Source organism: Tympanuchus pallidicinctus, unplaced genomic scaffold (assembly GCF_026119805.1).
Source record: "Tympanuchus pallidicinctus isolate F22 unplaced genomic scaffold, pur_lepc_1.0 scaffold22, whole genome shotgun sequence".
Lineage (NCBI taxonomy): Eukaryota > Metazoa > Chordata > Aves > Galliformes > Phasianidae > Tympanuchus > Tympanuchus pallidicinctus.
Window position 1 is genome coordinate 15158184 of NW_026294739.1, and position 17909 is coordinate 15176092.

The following is a 17909-nucleotide window of genomic DNA, read 5'->3' on the forward strand; positions in this document are numbered from 1 at the left end:
ACCATATCTCCATCACCATGACAACAGACAAGGAGGCAGGTGGCAGCGAGCTGGCAGCCCTGGGGGCATGGTGGGGGCAGCGGGCACCTATAGGGCACTGTGTAGGGGTGGCAGAGTGGGGACACCCTGGTCTTCTCGAGTGCTGTGGGATGGGAATGTGGCTCATCACTGTGTTCTCTGCACGTGTCCCCAAAATAAAGATCCCCAGGGTGATGGTGGGGATGTGCAGTGGGTTCATCCAGGGCCATGGGCACTGCAGCCCCACGCAGGGCAGTTGGCACTGCTGGGCTCTGGCTGGTGCTGAGGAGTTGAATCGTGGTGCTGCCCAGCACCGCTCTGGGCTGTGCTGCAGGGTCTGTGTGGCTGGGTTGCTGCGGGGCTGGTGGCTTTTCTGGGAGCACAGGGTGGCGGGAAGAGTGCCTGTACCTCTCTGTGTGCCTGCAGGGACAGGGTGCAGCGGGACACGTCCCCTTCCTTCTGTACCCTCAGTGCTATGGGGTTTCAGCCAGGGTGGCTGTGGACCCCTCTGCCCGCCCCTGGCTCAGCCCCAGGAGCGAGGAGAGCAGTCTCCGAGTGAGCAGACACCTCCCAGCCCACGCACCCACTCGCGCCAGCAGCTCTTGGCACGAGGGGAACGCGTTCCTGGCAGCCCAGCCCTCTCCCATCTGGTATTTATCTCCTTCCCGAAATCCCTCCTGCTGCGGGGGGGACAACCGGCTGGTGCAGGGGACTCGGTCCCCACTGCTCACTCTGCAGCGCGGCCATACTGGCGAGGGGGAGAGACTGGGGTGAGAGAATGTGGGGAAAGGTGGGGAAACTTCCTCACTTCAACGATGCATGCAGGTCCCTGGAGGTTCAGCTGGGTGTTCTGGGGGCATCGCAGCTGGCAGTGGGCCCTGGGGACAACGCCTCTGCCCCAACTGAGTGCCTGACTCCAAACCAGGAGTGATGGGACAGCTGCACCGGGGAAGGGGGCACAGAACCCCATACCCACACATTGCTGTCAGGCTGCCAGCATCACTCCCACCCCAAATTCCAGGTGCCCCAAAGCTGCAGGAGCTGGGAGAGCCCGTGGGTTGCCTGGGCAACAGCAGGCAGTGATGGGGAGCGGTCCAGGGGAGCAGTTGCTATGGAGACCGGAAGAGCATAGTTGCCTTGGTAACAGCACCCCTCCTCCCCCCCCTTCTTCTCCCCATCCTTGCACCTTTTGGGGCTGTCCCGAAGGATGTACCACAGTCAGGGGTCCCCTGCCCAGCTGGGTTGGGAGGGGATGGTGGCATTTCCCAGCCCTACTGTAACGACGCAAAGGAAAACGCGAGGCTGTGCTTGGCTCCTCAGCTTTATCAATGACAAACAACCACGCGTCACTCCTGCGCTGGCTCCAGGGCGGGTGCACGGGGCTCAGCGGGTGCTGGAGGCTGCCTCGGGGCTGTCCTTCAGCTCTGGAGAGGCTGTGGTGAGGGACACCAGGATGCCGCAGCCCACGCTGTCCCCATTTCCCTGCCCAGGTGCCAGAGAAGCAAGGGAATTTTTTCAGCCCCCACAGGGTCTGCTGTGTAGGCACATGATAGGGGAATGCTGGTGCCAGGGTGTGACACAGTGGTGGCTCTGGGTGGTTTCTGTACCCCCCCTTTCCCCAGCTGTGTCTCACCAGCCCTGGGATCTCCCTCCAGTCCTGTCATTTACCCACACGCTAAACCACACATCAGAAAAGCAAAATAAGGAAAAAAAGCCACACTGCAGGGAGGGGAGGGAAGGGGGGGAGCGTTCAGGACTCAGACAATAGATCCAGAATGGTGCAGGGCCTCCTCTCCTCGTGTCAGGCACCAGGAGTACACTGACCCCATGCTCTCATGTGAGGGGTGGAGGTGTGACTTGGGCAGACAAAGGGGCAAACAGGATGACTGGGCTGTAAATCCCCTCAGCCCTACCCCAGAATAGACAGGGGTAAGCCAGGACCCCTCCCTCCCCAGCAGGAACCATCCAGCTGCACGCCAGGGGACAGCTGAGATTTCTACAAGCTTCACGCCAGGCTTGGTTGGCACAACTCTGCCGCCCCCCCCAGTGCTCTCAGGCCTGGTACAGGGGCACAACGCGGTCAATGGGCCCCCGGCAGATGGGGCAGAGACGAGTGGGCAAGGCCTGGAAGCAGCGGAAGCAGCAGCAGATGTGGCCACAGCCCAGGAGGACGCACTCACGGGGCCGGGAAAGGCAAACCACACAGGAGTCCTCCAGCCCCTCGTCGCTGTCCTCCTCCGCCTCTGGCTCCTTGTCCTGGTGTTTGTGGCGGATGGCACGGCACAGGATGTGCAGGAGGACAGCCAGCCCCACCATGGCACACAACATAGCTGCCCCCTTCCAAAACCCTCTGGCTGACTCCAGCTCGGCCAGCACCGTCTGCCAGTCCCCCAGGCACAAGAAATACTCGCCCTCCCGCGCTGGTGGCTGGAGGTGCAGGGAGCCGTCAGGGTGCAGGGCCAGCTCCCCGATGCCTGTCAGCCCGGCCCCCACCCGCAGCATCTCCTCTGTCTCGAGAATGCCTTTGGGTTTCTCCCCACTCAAGTAGTGGCCCAGCAGGTCGCGGAAGCCATGGGCTGGCTGCTGGAAGCGCTCGTACACCATCTCCAGGGGCAGGCAGACGGCTCGCAGCGGGCTCTCCACGCTCACCTGTGTCACTGCCTCAGCATCCGGGGAGGCCAGCAAGAAGGGGACAGTGTAGACCTGCTCTGAGAGCACCCGCTCACTCTCAGTCCTGCAAGCAGAGAGCACAGCACTGAGATGTGGAGAACGTGAAAGAAACCTGAGCTGCTAGGGCTGAACTGGGGGTAAGGACTGGAGTCTGCAAGCAAGCTGCTTTCTGCCTCTCAGGTGTCCCCAGAGGCTGGGGTCTGGACCTGCCGGTGCAAGCCTGGCCCCGATGTCCCCTCTGTTGCTCACCAGCTCCGTGCTAAGCTGTTCCAGATCAGTCGATGCTCTTTCAGAAGCAACTTCTGGATCACACCCTGCATCCCCCCGTGGTAATGGCTGGACAGCGCAGCCTTGGCTGGCAGCACAATGCCTGAGGACAAATGGATGTATCACTGCCAAAGGAGAAGAACCTGCTCCCTGTCCCCAGCATGTGGCCATGGGGACACCTTACCTTCCAGAGCAACATAAGGCAGGCATCTCCCATTGGCTGCAGACACCAGCGTTGGTAAACTGTCATCAACCTGGAGCTTTGGGGCCTCCTGGAAGAGTAGGGCTGAGCATGAATGCAGGCACAGGCAGATGGGCTGGCAGTGCAGGGTTTGTGCATGGCATTTGGCAGGATGTGACCTGCCTGGTGCAAGGCATCATGACACCGACGGAGGGCATAGACATCAGCAGGAGACACCAGGTCTGGACTGGACAATGGGGCAGGGACAGCAGGCGGGGGAAGCCACAGTGAGACAGGCTACCTGTATGCGTGCCACAACTCGGGCTTTCTTCCTGTACAGGTAGTAGAAGAGGCCGGAGAAAGCGAGGCTGGAGCCCAGGCACAGCAGCTCCACGGGAGTGATGGGCGGCGCATCCATGGCACGGGCTGGGGCAGCAGCTCTGCAAAGTGAGCACGTGGCTGGGCGGCTCTGGGGACGTCCTGTGACCGGGGGTCAGCTCAGCACCCGCAACGCTGGGGCCTGAGCACCGCACTCGGCCCGCGGCCTGCATTCCTTCCTCATCCTGCACCCGGCCCGGGCCCAGCACCCAGGGCCTCACCGATGCCTGGAGCTCCCCGGCAGACCCGGAGCTCCCAGTCCGAGCCCAGCCCCCCGGCTCGGCCTCAGCCCCCTCCGCCGGCCCCTCCGCCGCCGCCGCCGCTCACCCCGGCCCGGCCCGGCCCCGCCGCCCCTCGAGGAACCTAAACCCAGACCCAGGCCCTGCCGCGCTGCCTGCTGGGAGATGTAGTGCAGCCTGCGCAGCGCGGCGGCCGAGCCGGCGGGGTCCGGAACTACGTCTCCCATCATCCCTCGCGTCGAACTACAGCTCCCGTCGTTCCCCGCAAGAGCCCGCGTCGCTCGCCGCGAGGCCTACAAGTGCCTACAAGTCCCGGCGAGCATTGCGCGTCGCGCTGCCGCCCGTGCCGGTGCTCAGCGCCACGGCCGCCATTTTCCCTGCCGTCGCGGCCGAAGCGGTCCGTGCGTGCCATTAGCGCCCCGGTTCCTCGCGTCGCGGCCCCCACGAAGGACCCGGAGATGTTGGCATAGGTGGAAACTGCATTTAATCGTTCAATAAAGTCAGCGAGAGCCACCCGCAGCGGAAGGCACCAGTGCCCGCGGCCGGGCCCGGCGGGCAGGGATGGGGGAGCCAAGCCGGGGCGGGAGGGAGCGCAGGGGCGGCGGGGCCGGGCGGCTCCCCGGCCTCCATCCGCACAGCCCGGGGACGCGTCCCTGGCACGAGCGGGGCGGGGGGCAGAGCTGGGGCGCCTCCAGAGCGGGGCTCCCCGTCCCTACCACACCTCACAGTGCTTGCCGGGGTTCATGGGCGAGCCCAGCGGGCAGCCGAAGTGCTGCACGAAGTCCCGCGAGTTGCTCAGGGTGCCGATGACGCGGTACTTGTCGGGGCTGTGCGGGTCGGTCACCAGCCCTTCGTGCGAGCTCTCGGGTGTCCGCACCGAGCACCACACCTGGGGGAGGGGAACGGCTGTAGGGATGGGGAAACCCCCCCTCGTGGGCACGGAAGCCGAGCCCGGGGGGGGGGGCGAAGGGCACGGAGCCGTACTTGCGCAAAGCCCACGAAGAAGAGCTGGTGGTTGGTGAGCCCCAGGGCCGGGAGCCGCTTCTCCTCTCCGTTCTTCTGCAGCCAGGATTTGTACGCCTGTGGGATGGATGCCGTGAAACCGCTGTGAAACTGTGAGAGGGTTGAGGGCTGCCCCCCCCCCGCCCCAGCGGTCCCGCTCACGTTGTAGGCCGCCTTCAGCCCGCCGTTGTCGGCGATGTTCTCTCCCAGCGTCTGGCGGCCGTTGACGTTCTCGCGGTGCACGGTGTAGCGGCTGTACTGCTCCGTCATGCAGGCCGTGCGGTTCTTGAAGGCCTCCAGTGAGGAGTTCTGCCACCAGGGCCGCAGGTTGCCTTCCTTGTCGTACTCGCGGCCTGTGGGACCGAGCCGTGGGGCAGCGACCCCCAACTCGCTGCAGGGTTCCCCAAACCGAGCGCCATGGGGGTCAGGGGACTTGGGTTCGTGTGCTCTGGAGGCACGGTGTCTCAATGCCCCTGCAGTGTGTTTATCCCCCTCCAGAGCGCCCTGCTATCCCCTGTGACCACAGATTCCCCCATGGCCCCAGCTCGTCCCCACTGGCTCCGGTGAAGGTGCAAAGCAGAGCGGATGTGAGAGGGGACCCATCCCAAAAGGAGGATGAGGTTGGGGGGCCACGGGCCGGCCCGAGCTGCAGACACCGTGTCCTCACCAAGCGGATGGAGCGAAAGCTGCACAGAGAAGCCGGGGGGAGGTATCAGCAGGTGCCACCTGGGGAGACAGGACATAGAAGGGGAAGCCAGCCAGCCGGGTTGGGGAGTGGCCAGGGCCATGAGCATGCATGATGCAATGAATGGCAAAGCGGCACCCCCTCCCCACATCCAGGGGATGAGTCTGGGAGGGGGATGGGAAGGCGACAGAGGCTCCTGTTGCTCTCACCTTGGTCATCGAAGGCATGGGTCAGCTCGTGCCCCATCACCACGCCGATACCACCAAAATTGAGGGCTCTATGGGCCCACAGGAAAGAGATGAGTGAGTACAAAAGGGTGCAGCTGGGCAGCTCCTCCAGCTCATGAGTGCCCCCCAGCCGGGAGCTGCCCCTCAGCTCCATAACGGGCTCACTTGGGGTGGTTGCGGGCGTAGAACGGTGCCTGCAGGATGCCAGCGGGGAAGACGATGCCGTTCTTGGTGGGCAGGTAGTAGGCATTGACGGTCTGTGGGGTCATGCTCCACCTGGGGAATGGGAGACAGGGACATGTCTGCTCTGCCCAGCATCCACAGGGCACTCCTCAGCCATCTCCCTCTTTGGGTCCTCCGTGCAAGGGAGTGGCACCCACCCCATGGTCAAAGGACCCTGCATCCATCCTGGGGAAAAGCCAGAGTCCCCACAATTATCTGTGCCACCTCATCTCTTGAAGTGCTCTACCCCTTGTTCCCATCACGGTGGGGTCACCTGTGGGGAAGGGGTGCACAAGTGACCCACGACCCCTAAGCCACCTCTAGCTGACTTGCTGCCACCATGACACCATGAAGGGCACCTTCAGCCCCTGCTCTCTGCTCACATCCTGCACTCCATAGCCCTCCATCCCACTTACTGGTCACGGTTGGGAGGTTTCCGCAGCTGGTCAGCCATCACTTTGGCAGAGAAGTTGTAAAAGTTGAGCATGTTCTGGAAGAAGGAGTCCTCTGAGACTTCATACTGGTGAGGAAGAGGATGGGTGAGGAAGGACTGTCTCTTGCTGCTTCATCCCACCATAGGTTGTGTGAATGTGTCAGACTCCTCCCCATGAACCCCTACCCCATCATAAACATCATCCAGCTCTTTGTTGTCCAGGATGAAGTCTGGGAAGCCGATCATGTCATAGATGGCATCTGCCTGCATGAGGAGAAGCCCTGGTGGTTAGATGGGGCTGGGGGATACCGGAGGGGTCTCCTGGGGATCTCCCACCTTCTCCTTGGCAGCCTGCCTGGTCTTGTCATCCATCCAGTCCATCTGTTCCAGGGATACCTCAAAGGCTGTCCGGATCTCACTGATCATCTCCTCTGCCTGAGGACAGGAGGGGATGCTGCTTTTCCCATGCCACTCATGCAGGGATGGGTTGGGCAGGTGGCCATGGGTGAGCCCTACATCCTATCCCCAATACTGGGGATCCCATTTCATCACCACCCAGGATCTGGGGGAAAACAGGAGATCTTCTGGATGGGAAGGGGATGTGTCCTCACAATGGCCTTGCTGTCCCGGTCAAAGGTGGCTTTGACGAAGAGGGAGCCCAGGGCGAAGCCCAGTGTGTCATCTGTGTTCGAGATGCAGGTCTGCCAGCGAGGTGTGCAGGACTGTGGGAGTGAGACCAGAGCCCTGGAGATGCCAGTGTAGCCACAGACCTCCCTCCTTGTTCACTGCCTCCTCCCCGGCTGTGGGGAGATGCTCCACAGTAAAATCCTGCATCCCAAAAATTGTTCCCCAAATCCTTCTTCAGCATCTGGGGCTTAATATCCCAAGGGATGCCCAAGGGCAGAAACAATCCCAACTGTCCCTGTACTACCGTGGATAGAGAAGAGTGGCCCCAACCCCCTCCCATTACCTTCCTGGTGCCATAGAGTGTCTCCAGAAGCCTCTCCTGGGCCGTCTCAAAGCGCTGGTCCAGGCTGGAGGCTGTTTTCTGCACCAGGTTCCAGATCAGGTAGTTGTTCAGGACGCTGTGGGGCAGAGGGATGTTTCGTGTGGCCATGAGACCAGCGCATGCAGGATGTCCTATGCCCAAATGGGGTCCCTGGGGATGCTCACCTCCTGTCGGTGCTGTTGATGAGCTCAGAGACCTGCTGAAGGTAGGCATCCCCATACACCACTACGGGCTCCGTCTCAGCCAGCTCCAGTGGGGCCAGTGCATAGGAAAGGTAATCCAGCCAGTCGACGGCAGGGGCAAGGACCTGCAGGGGCATGGGGACATGGTTCTGCACTGCTCTTCCTGGGAGTTCCAATGTCCCCCACCACTCCAAATCTGTTTTCTGCCCCAAACAGCGGCTCCTTGTTGCTTCCACAGCTGCAGGACAAGGGATGTCCACAGAGCTCCCCAAATCCCAGTGATGGTGGGGTGAGCACCGCACTGCAGCACCTCCACATGCTGGGCTGCCCAGCGTGTGCTGAGCATGGCCCCACACTGCACAACCTCCCTTTGTGTTCCAGACCCAGGGAGTGCATGCCCACCTGCAGCTCAGCGATGCTCATCTTGTGGTAGATCTTCTCATCATCCCGCCGCTCAGCCTGTGGCACGGTGATGTTGGCCAGCTGCGTCTCAAAGTCCAATACCTGCTGCATCTGCAGGAGGGTCGGCTCCTTGGACCCCCCCAGCAGCATGCCAAGCTCCACCATGTAGTCCAGGTATGCAGTCAGGACCTGGTGAGAGCCCAAGACACATCTGCAGTTCTCCTCTGCCCATGTGTTACTGGTTTGGCCACCCCATGCCACCTCTGAAAGGCTCAGACCTGCTGCCCCCCCTGGATCCGCTGTTCCTGAGCCTCCAGCTCCTTGCAGCGCTCCTGGACTCACCTTCTCATTGGCAGTCTTGTTCAGGTAGTAATCCCGAGATGGAAGGAAAAGCCCTGACTGGTCCACCTTGGGGACAGAGGGGCAGCATGGGCATCACATACGTCCCAGTGCCCCCAGTGTCTGCTTCCTCCAGTGCCCACCTGGATGATGTTGCTGTTGGAGCTCTTGGAGTCTGCACCCACATAGACGGTGAAGAACGGTGTTGCTCGGTAGGTGCCTGACACCATCTTCAGCACCTCCATGAAGCTGCTCTGGTTCCAGGAGCCAGTGATGTTCCATCCGCCGATCTGCCACCAAATGGCACCAGGAGGTGTTTGTCACCCAGTGCTGTGGGGAAGGCTCCAGGACTGTCCCCAGGGCTGAGCCCTTACCTTGTCAATGAGCTCCATGAGGGGCTGGGAGCCCAGCTCCTCAATTCTCTGCTCCTTGAGGCAGGACAGGTAGTAGCGCTGCGTCTTCCTCTCTGCCTCGCTGCTGGAGTTGAAGCTGGAGTTCTCTGCAGGATACTACAGCTCAGCCCAAATCCTTCTGCTAGCACCCTCGGACAGCCTCCAACCCCCCCATGCCCACCAAGGAGGTGCTTCATGATGGCCTGGTTCTGGTCCCAGATGCTGTTGAAGGTGCTCCACTTGGAGCGCCCATTGGGCAGTGGGTTCCTTTTGATCCAGCCCCCACACGAATACTGGTAGAAGTCCTGGCAGGGGTCGGTGTCTGTGTCCAGGGCCTCCAGGATCTTGCTGGCCACCCGGACACAGGCATCCGTCAGGCACATGGTGTGGGAGGGATCTGTAGGGGAAGACATGCTGGGAGGGAAACTGAGGAACAGAGTGGAACTGCTCCTCGAGGTGGGTACAGCACCCAGCAACCTGCTGTCCCCAGGAGGGGCGATGCCATTTCTACCCCAGCGTGGCGGTCTCCTACCTCTGCTGTACTGGATGGCCAGAGCCACAATGGTGATGCCGAGCAGCAGAGCCAGCGTGACGGCGACGGTGCAGAGCACCAGCTCCAGCTGGGAGCGTGAGGCCAGGCGGCTCAGCAGGGGCCCCGTCCCCTTCCGGAACCCCACCTGGGCAGGAGGCAGGGGCTGACATCACATCGACTCCCCAGACTGCTCCCAGGTGCCCTGGCTTGGCTGTGGGGCATGGGGACCAGATGGGGATTAAGCTTGGAAACAGCCACACTGAAACCAGTGCATCCCTTGCGGATGAGCCATTTGTGGATGCTGGTGCACCCCCCACCTTGAGCTGCAGGGAAGGGGAACACTCTCTGCTGCATTTTGGCTGCCTCCCAGCACATCATCTAGGGACAGCCAAGGCTGGCCGGGTTCCCGGCCCCACTCCTGCTGCAGGCTGAGGCTGCAGGAAAGGGGTCCCAAGCAAAACAGGGGGACTGGGGCATAGCTCACCTCCACGCTGTCAGGGGAAGCGCTGCCATCCCCCGCTGGCTCCGGCCCCTCATCCTCCTGCAGCGTGGCATGCTTGTAGTCAGGCATCTGAGGGGGGGAAAGAAGGCTGGGGGGGCTGCACCCCACTCCCCCCTCTGCCTCCTACAGCAGGTGCATGGGGGGGACAGGATCTCCCCCAGAAGCTGGCCCCATCCCCGGTTCACCCTGGGGAGTGCAATGCGGGATGCTGGTGGGGGCCTTGGGGGCCCAAGCATCCCTGCGTGTCACCATGGCAACAGCAGCATCACCCTGCTGACAGGTGCCATATCACCACGGAGATGCACTCCCTATCTCCTGGCAACCGTTGCTTAGTGCTGCTGCCTCGCCCCTCCCCCCCACCTGGAACTTTCCATGCAGATGTGCACTAGTCTGAAACATCTGGGAGCCCTCTCCCCTTCCCCCCACCCATGCAGGGCAGGGTGCAGGGATCCAGGGGAACAGGGGTACCACCGGGGCATCAGCTGGTTGCAAAGGACCAGTGACACTGGTGAGACGGGGACCCTTTTGCATTAGAGTGGGGGGGGGGGCAGCCCTACTGCATACACTCTCCCTACCACGGAGGCTGCAAAGGGCTCAGCTAAGCGGGAGGGATGGGGGGGATTGAAGTGGAGGAAGGAGCAGGGTGCTTTGGTATAGAGTTTCTGGGTATGCACTATCCTTAGGCTTCAGAGTTAACGCCTGGGTGGGCTGCGGCTCAGCCTCCATCTGCGCAGTGCTCTCTGCAGTGCTCAGGGGCATGAAGATGCTGGGGTGTGTTGTGGGGGGGAAGGATAAGCGCTCTGCTCCCCGCTCCCAGCTCTCCTGCCCATCACTGGAACCCAGGGAGGTTGCTAAGCAGGGGGGGTTCCATCACTGTGGGGTGGTGGCATTGGACAGGCTGGTATATGGGATTGGGGCAGGCTAGGTGCCCCAATCTGCCGCGGTGCCCCATGTCACCTCCAGCCCCATCTCTCCTGGCACACTGAGGCTGAGGCAGGACCCAGCCTATGGGCTTCTCCTTCCCCATCCATGGAGGAAATACCCCCCGCCCCAGCCCCGGGGCTTGCTGTGGGGCAGCAACCACAAGCTCCAGGTGTGCTCCCTGCTCTGGCACAGCGAGGGGCTGTGGTTCAACCCGAGCTGCCCCATTTCTCCCAGCGGGGAGGTCCCTTTGCCCCTCTCCCCTTGCCGCCGTGAGGAGCTCCCCCAGCCTCCTCATCCTACGGGCTCTCAATCCCCTTTCTCCCCCCTGCTCCTTCCCCCCGGATCCCCCCGCAGCCCTCCCCATCTCCCGCAGCTCTCCAGCCCCAGCACGCGGGCTGTCCCCGCGCCCCCCCCATCCTGTATCCCCTGTGTCCCTCCCTGCCGACACTCACGGCGTGTCCGAGCTCCTGCAGGGCCACGTTCATCCTGGCCATCCCGCCTAGCTCCGCTCCCCGCCCGGCCCGCGCCGGGCCCCCGCCGCCGCCGCAGCGCCGCCTGCCTCCGCCATGGCCCGGCACCGGCACCGGGAATAGGTCCGGGAGTTGGAGCGGCGCCGGGCAGGGATGGATGGAGCCGCAGCAGAGGGAAGGGGCCGGGGTTTGGGGATCAGCGGGGTGCGGCCCGTTGGCACCGCGGGGTGGGGACGGTTGGGACCGGCGCCCCCAGGGGTGGCTGGAGCGGGGGCACCGCTCCGCCCGGCCCCACCGCCGAGGTGACCGCGAGGGGCAGCGCCCTCCGCGCACACGGGCGGAGCCCCGGCACCGGTACCGCACCGGACTCGGGTGCGGTCACAGCGATGCGCACAGAGGGACTGGCACTGGGTTCATCACCGGGGACACGCACAGCCGCACCGCTGCCGTGCCGCACGGCACGGCCGCCCACACGGTGTCACGCACGGTGTCACGTACAGCCACAGCCGCCCACGGCAGTGGTGGCTCAGGCAGCGCCGTACGGGTTGGGAAAGCGGTGCATCCCGGCGACGCCACCCCCGGGTTCCAGCGGGCGGGTGGCTGTACCGGCGGGCACAGTGCTGCACGCCTGTGTGTGTGTCATGCGCGTCCGGCAGCGGTTCCTCGCGTGTCACTGCTTCGCCGGCAGTGATCCCCGCTAGGCTCCCCGTCCCCGTGTCCCTAAGTCCCCATCCCGTCCCATCCCCGCCACCGCCGCGCCCCACGCCGCGCCTGTCAGCGCTCGGCGCTGCACCACACGGGGAGCGCCCACTCAGCCCCGCCCGTCGCCCCGCCCACTCCAACCCACGGCAACGCCCGGCGGGCGCGAGGTGATGACGTCACGAAGACGACGGGCTGCGATTGGCTGCGGGCGCGGGCCGGGCGCAGGCGCAGAGCGCGGCCGGTGTGCGGCGGAGCGAACATGGACGCGGGCGGCGGCGGCGGGCAGAGCCGGGTGCAGGGCGGGCCGGGGTCGGGTGGTGATGAGAAGCCCACGCCGCTGTGGGGCCGGGACCGTCGGGATCCGCCCGCGGGGCCCGAGAAGGAGCAGGAACTGGTGAGCGTCGCCCGGGGAGCTGAGTCACGGGGGGGCGGTGGCGTCATCGGGGCTCCCTCCGTCCGCGTGACGTCGCCGGGGCGAGGGGCTCCCGCCGTGACGTCATGTGGTGACACAGCCTGGGGGGTTCCGGCGTTCACTGTCATCGTGGTAGGGGCCCCGCGGGTGGCTCTCTGCTATTAAGAGGAGGAACACTGGTGTCCGTGCGCTGGGGTGCCCCTAACTGAATTTCCCCCCCCCGGCAGTCGGAGGAGGACAAACAGCTGCAGGATGAGCTGGAGATGCTGGTGGAGCGCCTTGGGGTGAGTGCGTGCCCCTCAACCTGCAGAACTGGGGGGAAATCCACTGAGCCAGAGCCCTGTGGGTACTCAGAGCTGTGCTTGGTGGGTGGCTTTCTGCTCACTGTGCCACAGCCCTGACTTTAGACCTGCAGGGTGGGGGACTGCCCTGTTCTGTGTTTGGAGGGGCACTGAGCCCAGAAGTAGCACCTCATGCACTTCCTGATGGACCTCTTCCATGTGCAGGAGAAGGACACATCTCTCTACCGCCCGGCACTGGAGGAGCTGCGCAGACAGATCCGTTCCTCAACCACCTCCATGACCTCTGTCCCTAAGCCCCTCAAGTTCCTCCGACCACACTATGGCAAGCTGAAGGAGATCTATGAGAACATGGCTCCTGGGGAGAACAAGGTGAGCGCGGCCATCCTGTGGGGCTGTGACTTGCCACATCCCTGCCTTTGCCCCCTGTGGGGCCGGAAGGGTACTGTTTTCTGGGGTGCGCTCAATCCCCTGTGAGTCTGAAGCTCTGGCTCTCTGTCCCCAGCGCTTTGCAGCAGACATAATTTCTGTCCTGGCTATGACCATGAGTGGGGAGCGTGAGTGTCTGAAGTACCGCCTAGTGGGCTCTCAGGAGGAGCTGGCATCGTGGGGGCATGAATATGTCAGGTGAGCCTGGCTGGGAATGGGGCTTGGGGTGGACAAGGACAGCTGCCTCACATCCCTGGGGCTGCGTGAAGCTGTTTTCTGAGGTGGTGATGTCCCCTTCTCCCTGCAGGCACCTGGCAGGGGAGGTAGCCAAGGAGTGGCAGGAGATTGATGAAGCTGACAAGGCGCAGAGGGACACGCTCCTCACCCTGGTCAAGGAGATCGTCCCTTACAACATGGCTCACAATGCAGAGCATGAGGCTTGTGACCTGCTCATGGAGATCGAGCAGATGGACATGCTGGAGAAGTACATCGATGATAACGCCTACTCGAAAGTGTGCCTCTACCTGACCAGGTGAGGGGCTGGTAGGGGCATCTGTCTGTCCCCTGGTGGGCTGAGGCTGCCCAGCTTCATTGTATGACACTCATCCTCACATGCATCTCCTCCTCAAAGCTGCGTAAGCTATGTCCCAGAGCCTGAGAACTCTGCTCTCCTACGCTGTGCTCTGGGCATTTTCCGCAAGTTCAACCGTTACCCTGAAGCCCTGCGCCTGGCTCTGATGCTCAACGACGTGGAGCTGGTGGAGGACATCTTCACCTCCTGCAAAGATGTGTAAGTAGAGACTGTCTCTACGCTGTGGGGGGAGCAGAGCTGAGTAGGATCCTGACACTGTCAGATGTGGCTGGGGGCTTGGGCAAGACTGTTGTCCCCAAAATAAAGATGAGCAGGAGCCAGTCATCTCTGGGCTGCTCTTGTATGCTTCTTGAGCAGGGTGGGCTGGGGTATATGTCTGCTGTTTGGCTAGCATTAGGGCTGCTTGGGGGCTGGATGCTTTCAAAGCCTCTTCCCTCTGCAGGGTTGTCCAGAAGCAGATGGCCTTTATGCTGGGCCGCCATGGGGTCTTCCTGGAGCTGAATGAAGATGTGGAGGAGTATGAGGACCTGACTGAGATCATGTCCAACGTCCAGCTCAACAGCAACTTCCTGGCCTTGGCCAGAGAGGTAAGCACTGTGCTGGAGAAAGATCCCTCTGCAGCTCCAGGCTGGGATTTGCTCTGGCTGCCAGGCTTTGTGCTCTGTGCAAGACCTGGGGAGAGATCCCTTATCCCTATGAGCTCAGACAGACCTGGAGAAGCTGTCTTTGTAGACCAGCTGCTGTAATGTGTCTGTGGGGAGATAACCCCCTTTTCCCTTGTCTCTGTAGCTGGACATCATGGAGCCTAAAGTACCAGATGATATTTACAAAACCCACCTGGAAAATAATCGTAAGAGCTGATGTTTTGACCTTGGCTGTCTCTGGATAGAGCAGACCCCATTGTCTGTGGTGGGCTTTGGCTTCTCCTTCCCTGTGGCCTCACCCCTGCCTGACATGGGACAACTGTGCAATGGAAGGCTGGCTTGCCTCACTCTGATCTTCCTCCCCAGGGTTTGGGGGCAGTGGATCCCAAGTGGACTCAGCTCGGATGAATTTGGCCTCCTCCTTTGTGAATGGCTTTGTGAACGCTGCATTCGGCCAAGACAAGCTGCTGACCGATGATGGCAATAAATGGTTATACAAGAACAAGGACCATGGTGAGGGCTGCAGCTGTCTGTGTGCTTGGGGTTGTGACCCTTTTTGGGCCCTGCTGAAAGCAAGGCAGTTGGGTACAGTTCTGCTGTGTCCCCAGCCAGCAGGCTGGTCACACTGACTTGGTCTTTTCTCCCTGGGAACCAAAGGGATGTTGAGTGCTGCAGCTTCATTGGGCACTATACTGCTGTGGGATGTGGATGGGGGCCTCACACAGATCGACAAATACCTCTATTCCTCAGAAGATTATATTAAGGTGAGTGGCACTGATCTCAGCCCCGTGCTTACTTGGTAACAACCAGCATGTCCTAGGGAGCAAGTGTAACCCATGGGGTGATGTGAGTCACTGGCTGGCAGGGAGCTCTATGTGGTGGTGGCTCATAATGGTGCCTTTGTCTCGTAGTCGGGTGCCCTCCTGGCTTGTGGCATCGTCAACTCAGGAGTGAGGAATGAGTGTGACCCTGCCCTGGCCCTGCTATCCGACTACGTCCTCCACAACAGCAACACCATGCGGATCGGAGCCATTTTTGGGTAAGGGTCTGCCCTGGCCTCCCTGGCTGTGTGGGGTGATGCAGCCATCCCTGACTTTCTTCTGGGCTCTCCATAGGCTGGGGCTGGCCTATGCGGGCTCCAACCGTGAGGATGTACTGACTTTGCTGCTGCCAGTGATGGGGGACTCCAAGTCCAGCATGGAGGTAGGGAGCAGAGCAGGGTGTGCCACACGAGTCCCTGACAGCTCCTGGAGATGCTGGGGCTGGTTTGGGCTCTGCATGTCCTTGTGTGATGTACTGTGCCCTGAGAGCGTGGCTCCCTCCCCAGGTGGCTGGTGTGACTGCCCTGGCCTGTGGCATGATATCCGTGGGCTCTTGCAATGGGGATGTCACCTCCACCATCCTCCAGACCATTATGGAGAAGTCAGAGACGGAGCTGAAGGACACCTATGCCCGGTGGCTGCCACTTGGCCTGGGCTTGAACCACTTGGGTAAGGAAGGGCCACACTGGTGGTCCTGTGAGCTGGGATTGTGAGCACACCGTGGGTATCCTGAGCTCTGTGCCTCTCCACAGGCAAGGGAGAGGCCATTGAGGCCATCCTGGCAGCACTGGAGGTTGTGTCGGAGCCATTCCGCAGCTTTGCCAACACGTTGGTGGACATCTGTGCTTATGCTGGTGAGTTGAGCTGACCAAGGCTGAGGGAGGTGAGAGCAGGACCTGGCCTTCCTTCTGCTCATCCTTGCTCACTGCTTGACCCCACAGGTTCAGGGAATGTCCTGAAGGTACAGCAGCTTCTGCACATCTGCAGTGAGCACTTTGACTCCAAGGAGAAAGAGGAGGACAAGGACAAGAAGGACAAAAAGGAGAAAGAGAAGAAAGAAAGCTCAGCTGACATGGGGGCACACCAAGTAGGGAAACCATGGCTGGAACCCGCAGCCCAGACGTAGGAGCTGCCCTGTGTGGGGACGGTATCCTCTGCTCTCACTGGAGCAGAGGATACAGCTACAGTCCAGCTGGGCTGTAAGAGGTTGAGTTTGGGGTTGGTGGTCCCTGCCTGGCACTCAGTACTGGTGTCCCTGCAGGGTGTAGCAGTGTTGGGCATTGCACTTATTGCCATGGGTGAGGAGATCGGCGCCGAGATGGCCCTGCGCACGTTTGGTCACCTGGTGAGTAACAGTGGGGGGACAGTGTGGGGCTGGGAAGGGACCTGGATGAGGAGGGCAGATCTCTCACACCTTGGCCTTGGTGAGCTGGGTTGTGGATGCCCCACCGTGCCCTTGCCCCTGCCTGGGGTTTAATTCCCTCTCTACCCCGTTCCATGCAGCTGCGGTATGGGGAGCCCACCCTGCGTCGTGCTGTGCCCCTGGCCCTGGCGCTCATCTCTGTCTCTAACCCTCGACTCAACATCCTCGACACCCTCAGCAAGTTCTCCCATGATGCTGACCCCGAAGTCTCCTACAACTCCATCTTTGCCATGGGCATGGTGGGCAGTGGTAAGCCTGGGTGGCAGCTTTATGAGTCAAGGGGGTGGCCTGAAGACTGATGCCCCAATCTCTGAAGGCTTGTGTCCCAATCCCTGCCTTCTCCAGGTACCAATAACGCTCGGCTGGCTGCTATGCTGCGGCAGCTCGCCCAGTACCACGCCAAGGACCCCAACAACCTCTTCATGGTGCGGTTAGCCCAGGTGATGATCCCACACTTGTGGTTGGGAAGAGGCAGGGGGGCAGTGGGACGGGGGAGCTACCGTGTGCTGCCCCACTACGCGCTCACATGCTTTCTGTGCCACACCAGGGCCTGACCCACTTGGGCAAGGGGACGCTCACCCTGTGCCCCTACCACAGTGATCGCCAGCTCATGAGCCAGGTGGCTGTAGCTGGACTGTTGACCGTCCTCGTATCCTTCCTGGATGTGCGCAACAGTGAGTAATGCGTGCTTAACCACCGCCCCAGCACCCCTCCATCCCACACCCACACTCTTGCTTTCATCCCCTTCCAGTTATACTGGGCAAGTCTCACTACGTCCTCTACGGACTGGTTGCGGCCATGCAGCCCCGCATGTTGGTCACCTTTGATGAGGAGCTGCGCCCTCTGCCCGTGTCGGTCCGGGTTGGACAGGTAAGGGGGCAGCTGGAGCCTAGTGTGAGTAGCTGGAGTTCTATCCCCGTATCTCTTCCTCTCTCACTTTGCTTCTCCCCTGCAGGCTGTGGATGTGGTGGGCCAAGCAGGCAAGCCCAAAACCATCACTGGCTTCCAAACACATACCACACCTGTGCTGCTGGCACACGGTGAGCGGGCAGAGCTGGCCACCGAAGAGCATGTGCCCGTGACACCCATCTTGGAGGGATTCGTCATCCTGCGCAAGAACCCCAACTATGATGTTTGAGCTAGGGGGACTGGGGCTTGGGAGCTGGGGCTAGGCAGTGTGGGCTAGGGGGGAAGGATGATTGGGTTTTTTTTGTTTGTTTTGTTTTTTTTTTTAATTTGTTACGGGAAGATGAGGAAATAAAGTATACATATACTGATGGTGCTGTGCTATCCTTGAATTCTGATCCTCTTTTCCTCGTGGAGGGCTCTTAATGCCCTGTAAGTGCCCTGGGGGTTTTGATAGTTTCATAGCTGCCCTGGTGCTGCAATTGCTCTGGGATACGGAGGGGGGGCATCGGGGAAGAGGAAAACCCTGTCCTGCTTCCAAACCAGCTGGGTTGGTGTCATGAACGGGTTCTGGAGAACTTACCCTGGCCTGGGTATCCCGTGGTGG

At 61.6% G+C, this 17909-nt stretch overlaps 3 protein-coding genes across 5 annotated transcripts; 1 reads left to right on the plus strand and 2 right to left on the minus strand.

The window, feature by feature from the left end:
• Positions 1-1321: 1321 nt before the first annotated feature.
• LOC128082362 (mitochondrial ubiquitin ligase activator of nfkb 1-A-like) lies at positions 1322-3983 on the minus strand. Of its 2 annotated transcripts, none has more exons than XM_052686443.1 (5): positions 3736-3983; positions 3438-3576; positions 3140-3227; positions 2938-3058; positions 1322-2752 (listed from the first exon to the last, which is right to left on the minus strand). In XM_052686443.1, the coding sequence occupies exons 1-5, from the start codon at positions 3981-3983 to the stop codon at positions 2071-2073; spliced, it is 1278 nt and encodes a 425-aa protein (XP_052542403.1). In that variant the 3' UTR covers positions 1322-2070. The 2 variants fall into 2 exon arrangements, with proteins under 2 accessions (XP_052542403.1, XP_052542404.1); XM_052686444.1 differs by having other exon boundaries at positions 3842-3942.
• A 155-nt stretch (positions 3984-4138) lies between these two features.
• On the minus strand, positions 4139-11307 carry ECE2 (endothelin converting enzyme 2). 2 transcript variants are annotated; one of them, XM_052686477.1, is made up of 19 exons: positions 11057-11307; positions 9663-9749; positions 9179-9323; positions 8828-9043; positions 8629-8753; positions 8398-8544; positions 8258-8323; positions 7916-8104; positions 7496-7638; positions 7293-7407; positions 6934-7044; positions 6659-6757; positions 6509-6586; positions 6306-6409; positions 5833-5943; positions 5650-5717; positions 4918-5108; positions 4738-4833; positions 4139-4642 (listed from the first exon to the last, which is right to left on the minus strand). In XM_052686477.1, the coding sequence occupies exons 1-19, from the start codon at positions 11096-11098 to the stop codon at positions 4466-4468; spliced, it is 2310 nt and encodes a 769-aa protein (XP_052542437.1). In that variant the 5' UTR covers positions 11099-11307; the 3' UTR covers positions 4139-4465. The 2 variants fall into 2 exon arrangements, with proteins under 2 accessions (XP_052542437.1, XP_052542438.1); XM_052686478.1 differs by lacking the exons at positions 4139-4642; positions 4738-4833; positions 4918-5108 and adding an exon at positions 5135-5481 and having other exon boundaries at positions 11057-11305.
• Positions 11308-12022: 715 nt separating this feature from the next.
• On the plus strand, positions 12023-17674 carry PSMD2 (proteasome 26S subunit ubiquitin receptor, non-ATPase 2). The gene is made up of 21 exons (XM_052686296.1): positions 12023-12170; positions 12416-12472; positions 12695-12859; positions 12993-13114; positions 13224-13448; positions 13548-13706; positions 13951-14095; positions 14298-14358; positions 14519-14665; positions 14810-14916; positions 15064-15191; positions 15268-15355; positions 15480-15642; positions 15726-15827; positions 15915-16060; positions 16235-16318; positions 16477-16645; positions 16742-16836; positions 16944-17070; positions 17148-17266; positions 17352-17674. The coding sequence occupies exons 1-21, from the start codon at positions 12036-12038 to the stop codon at positions 17532-17534; spliced, it is 2727 nt and encodes a 908-aa protein (XP_052542256.1). The 5' UTR covers positions 12023-12035; the 3' UTR covers positions 17535-17674.
• The last annotated feature ends 235 nt before the right edge of the window (positions 17675-17909 follow it).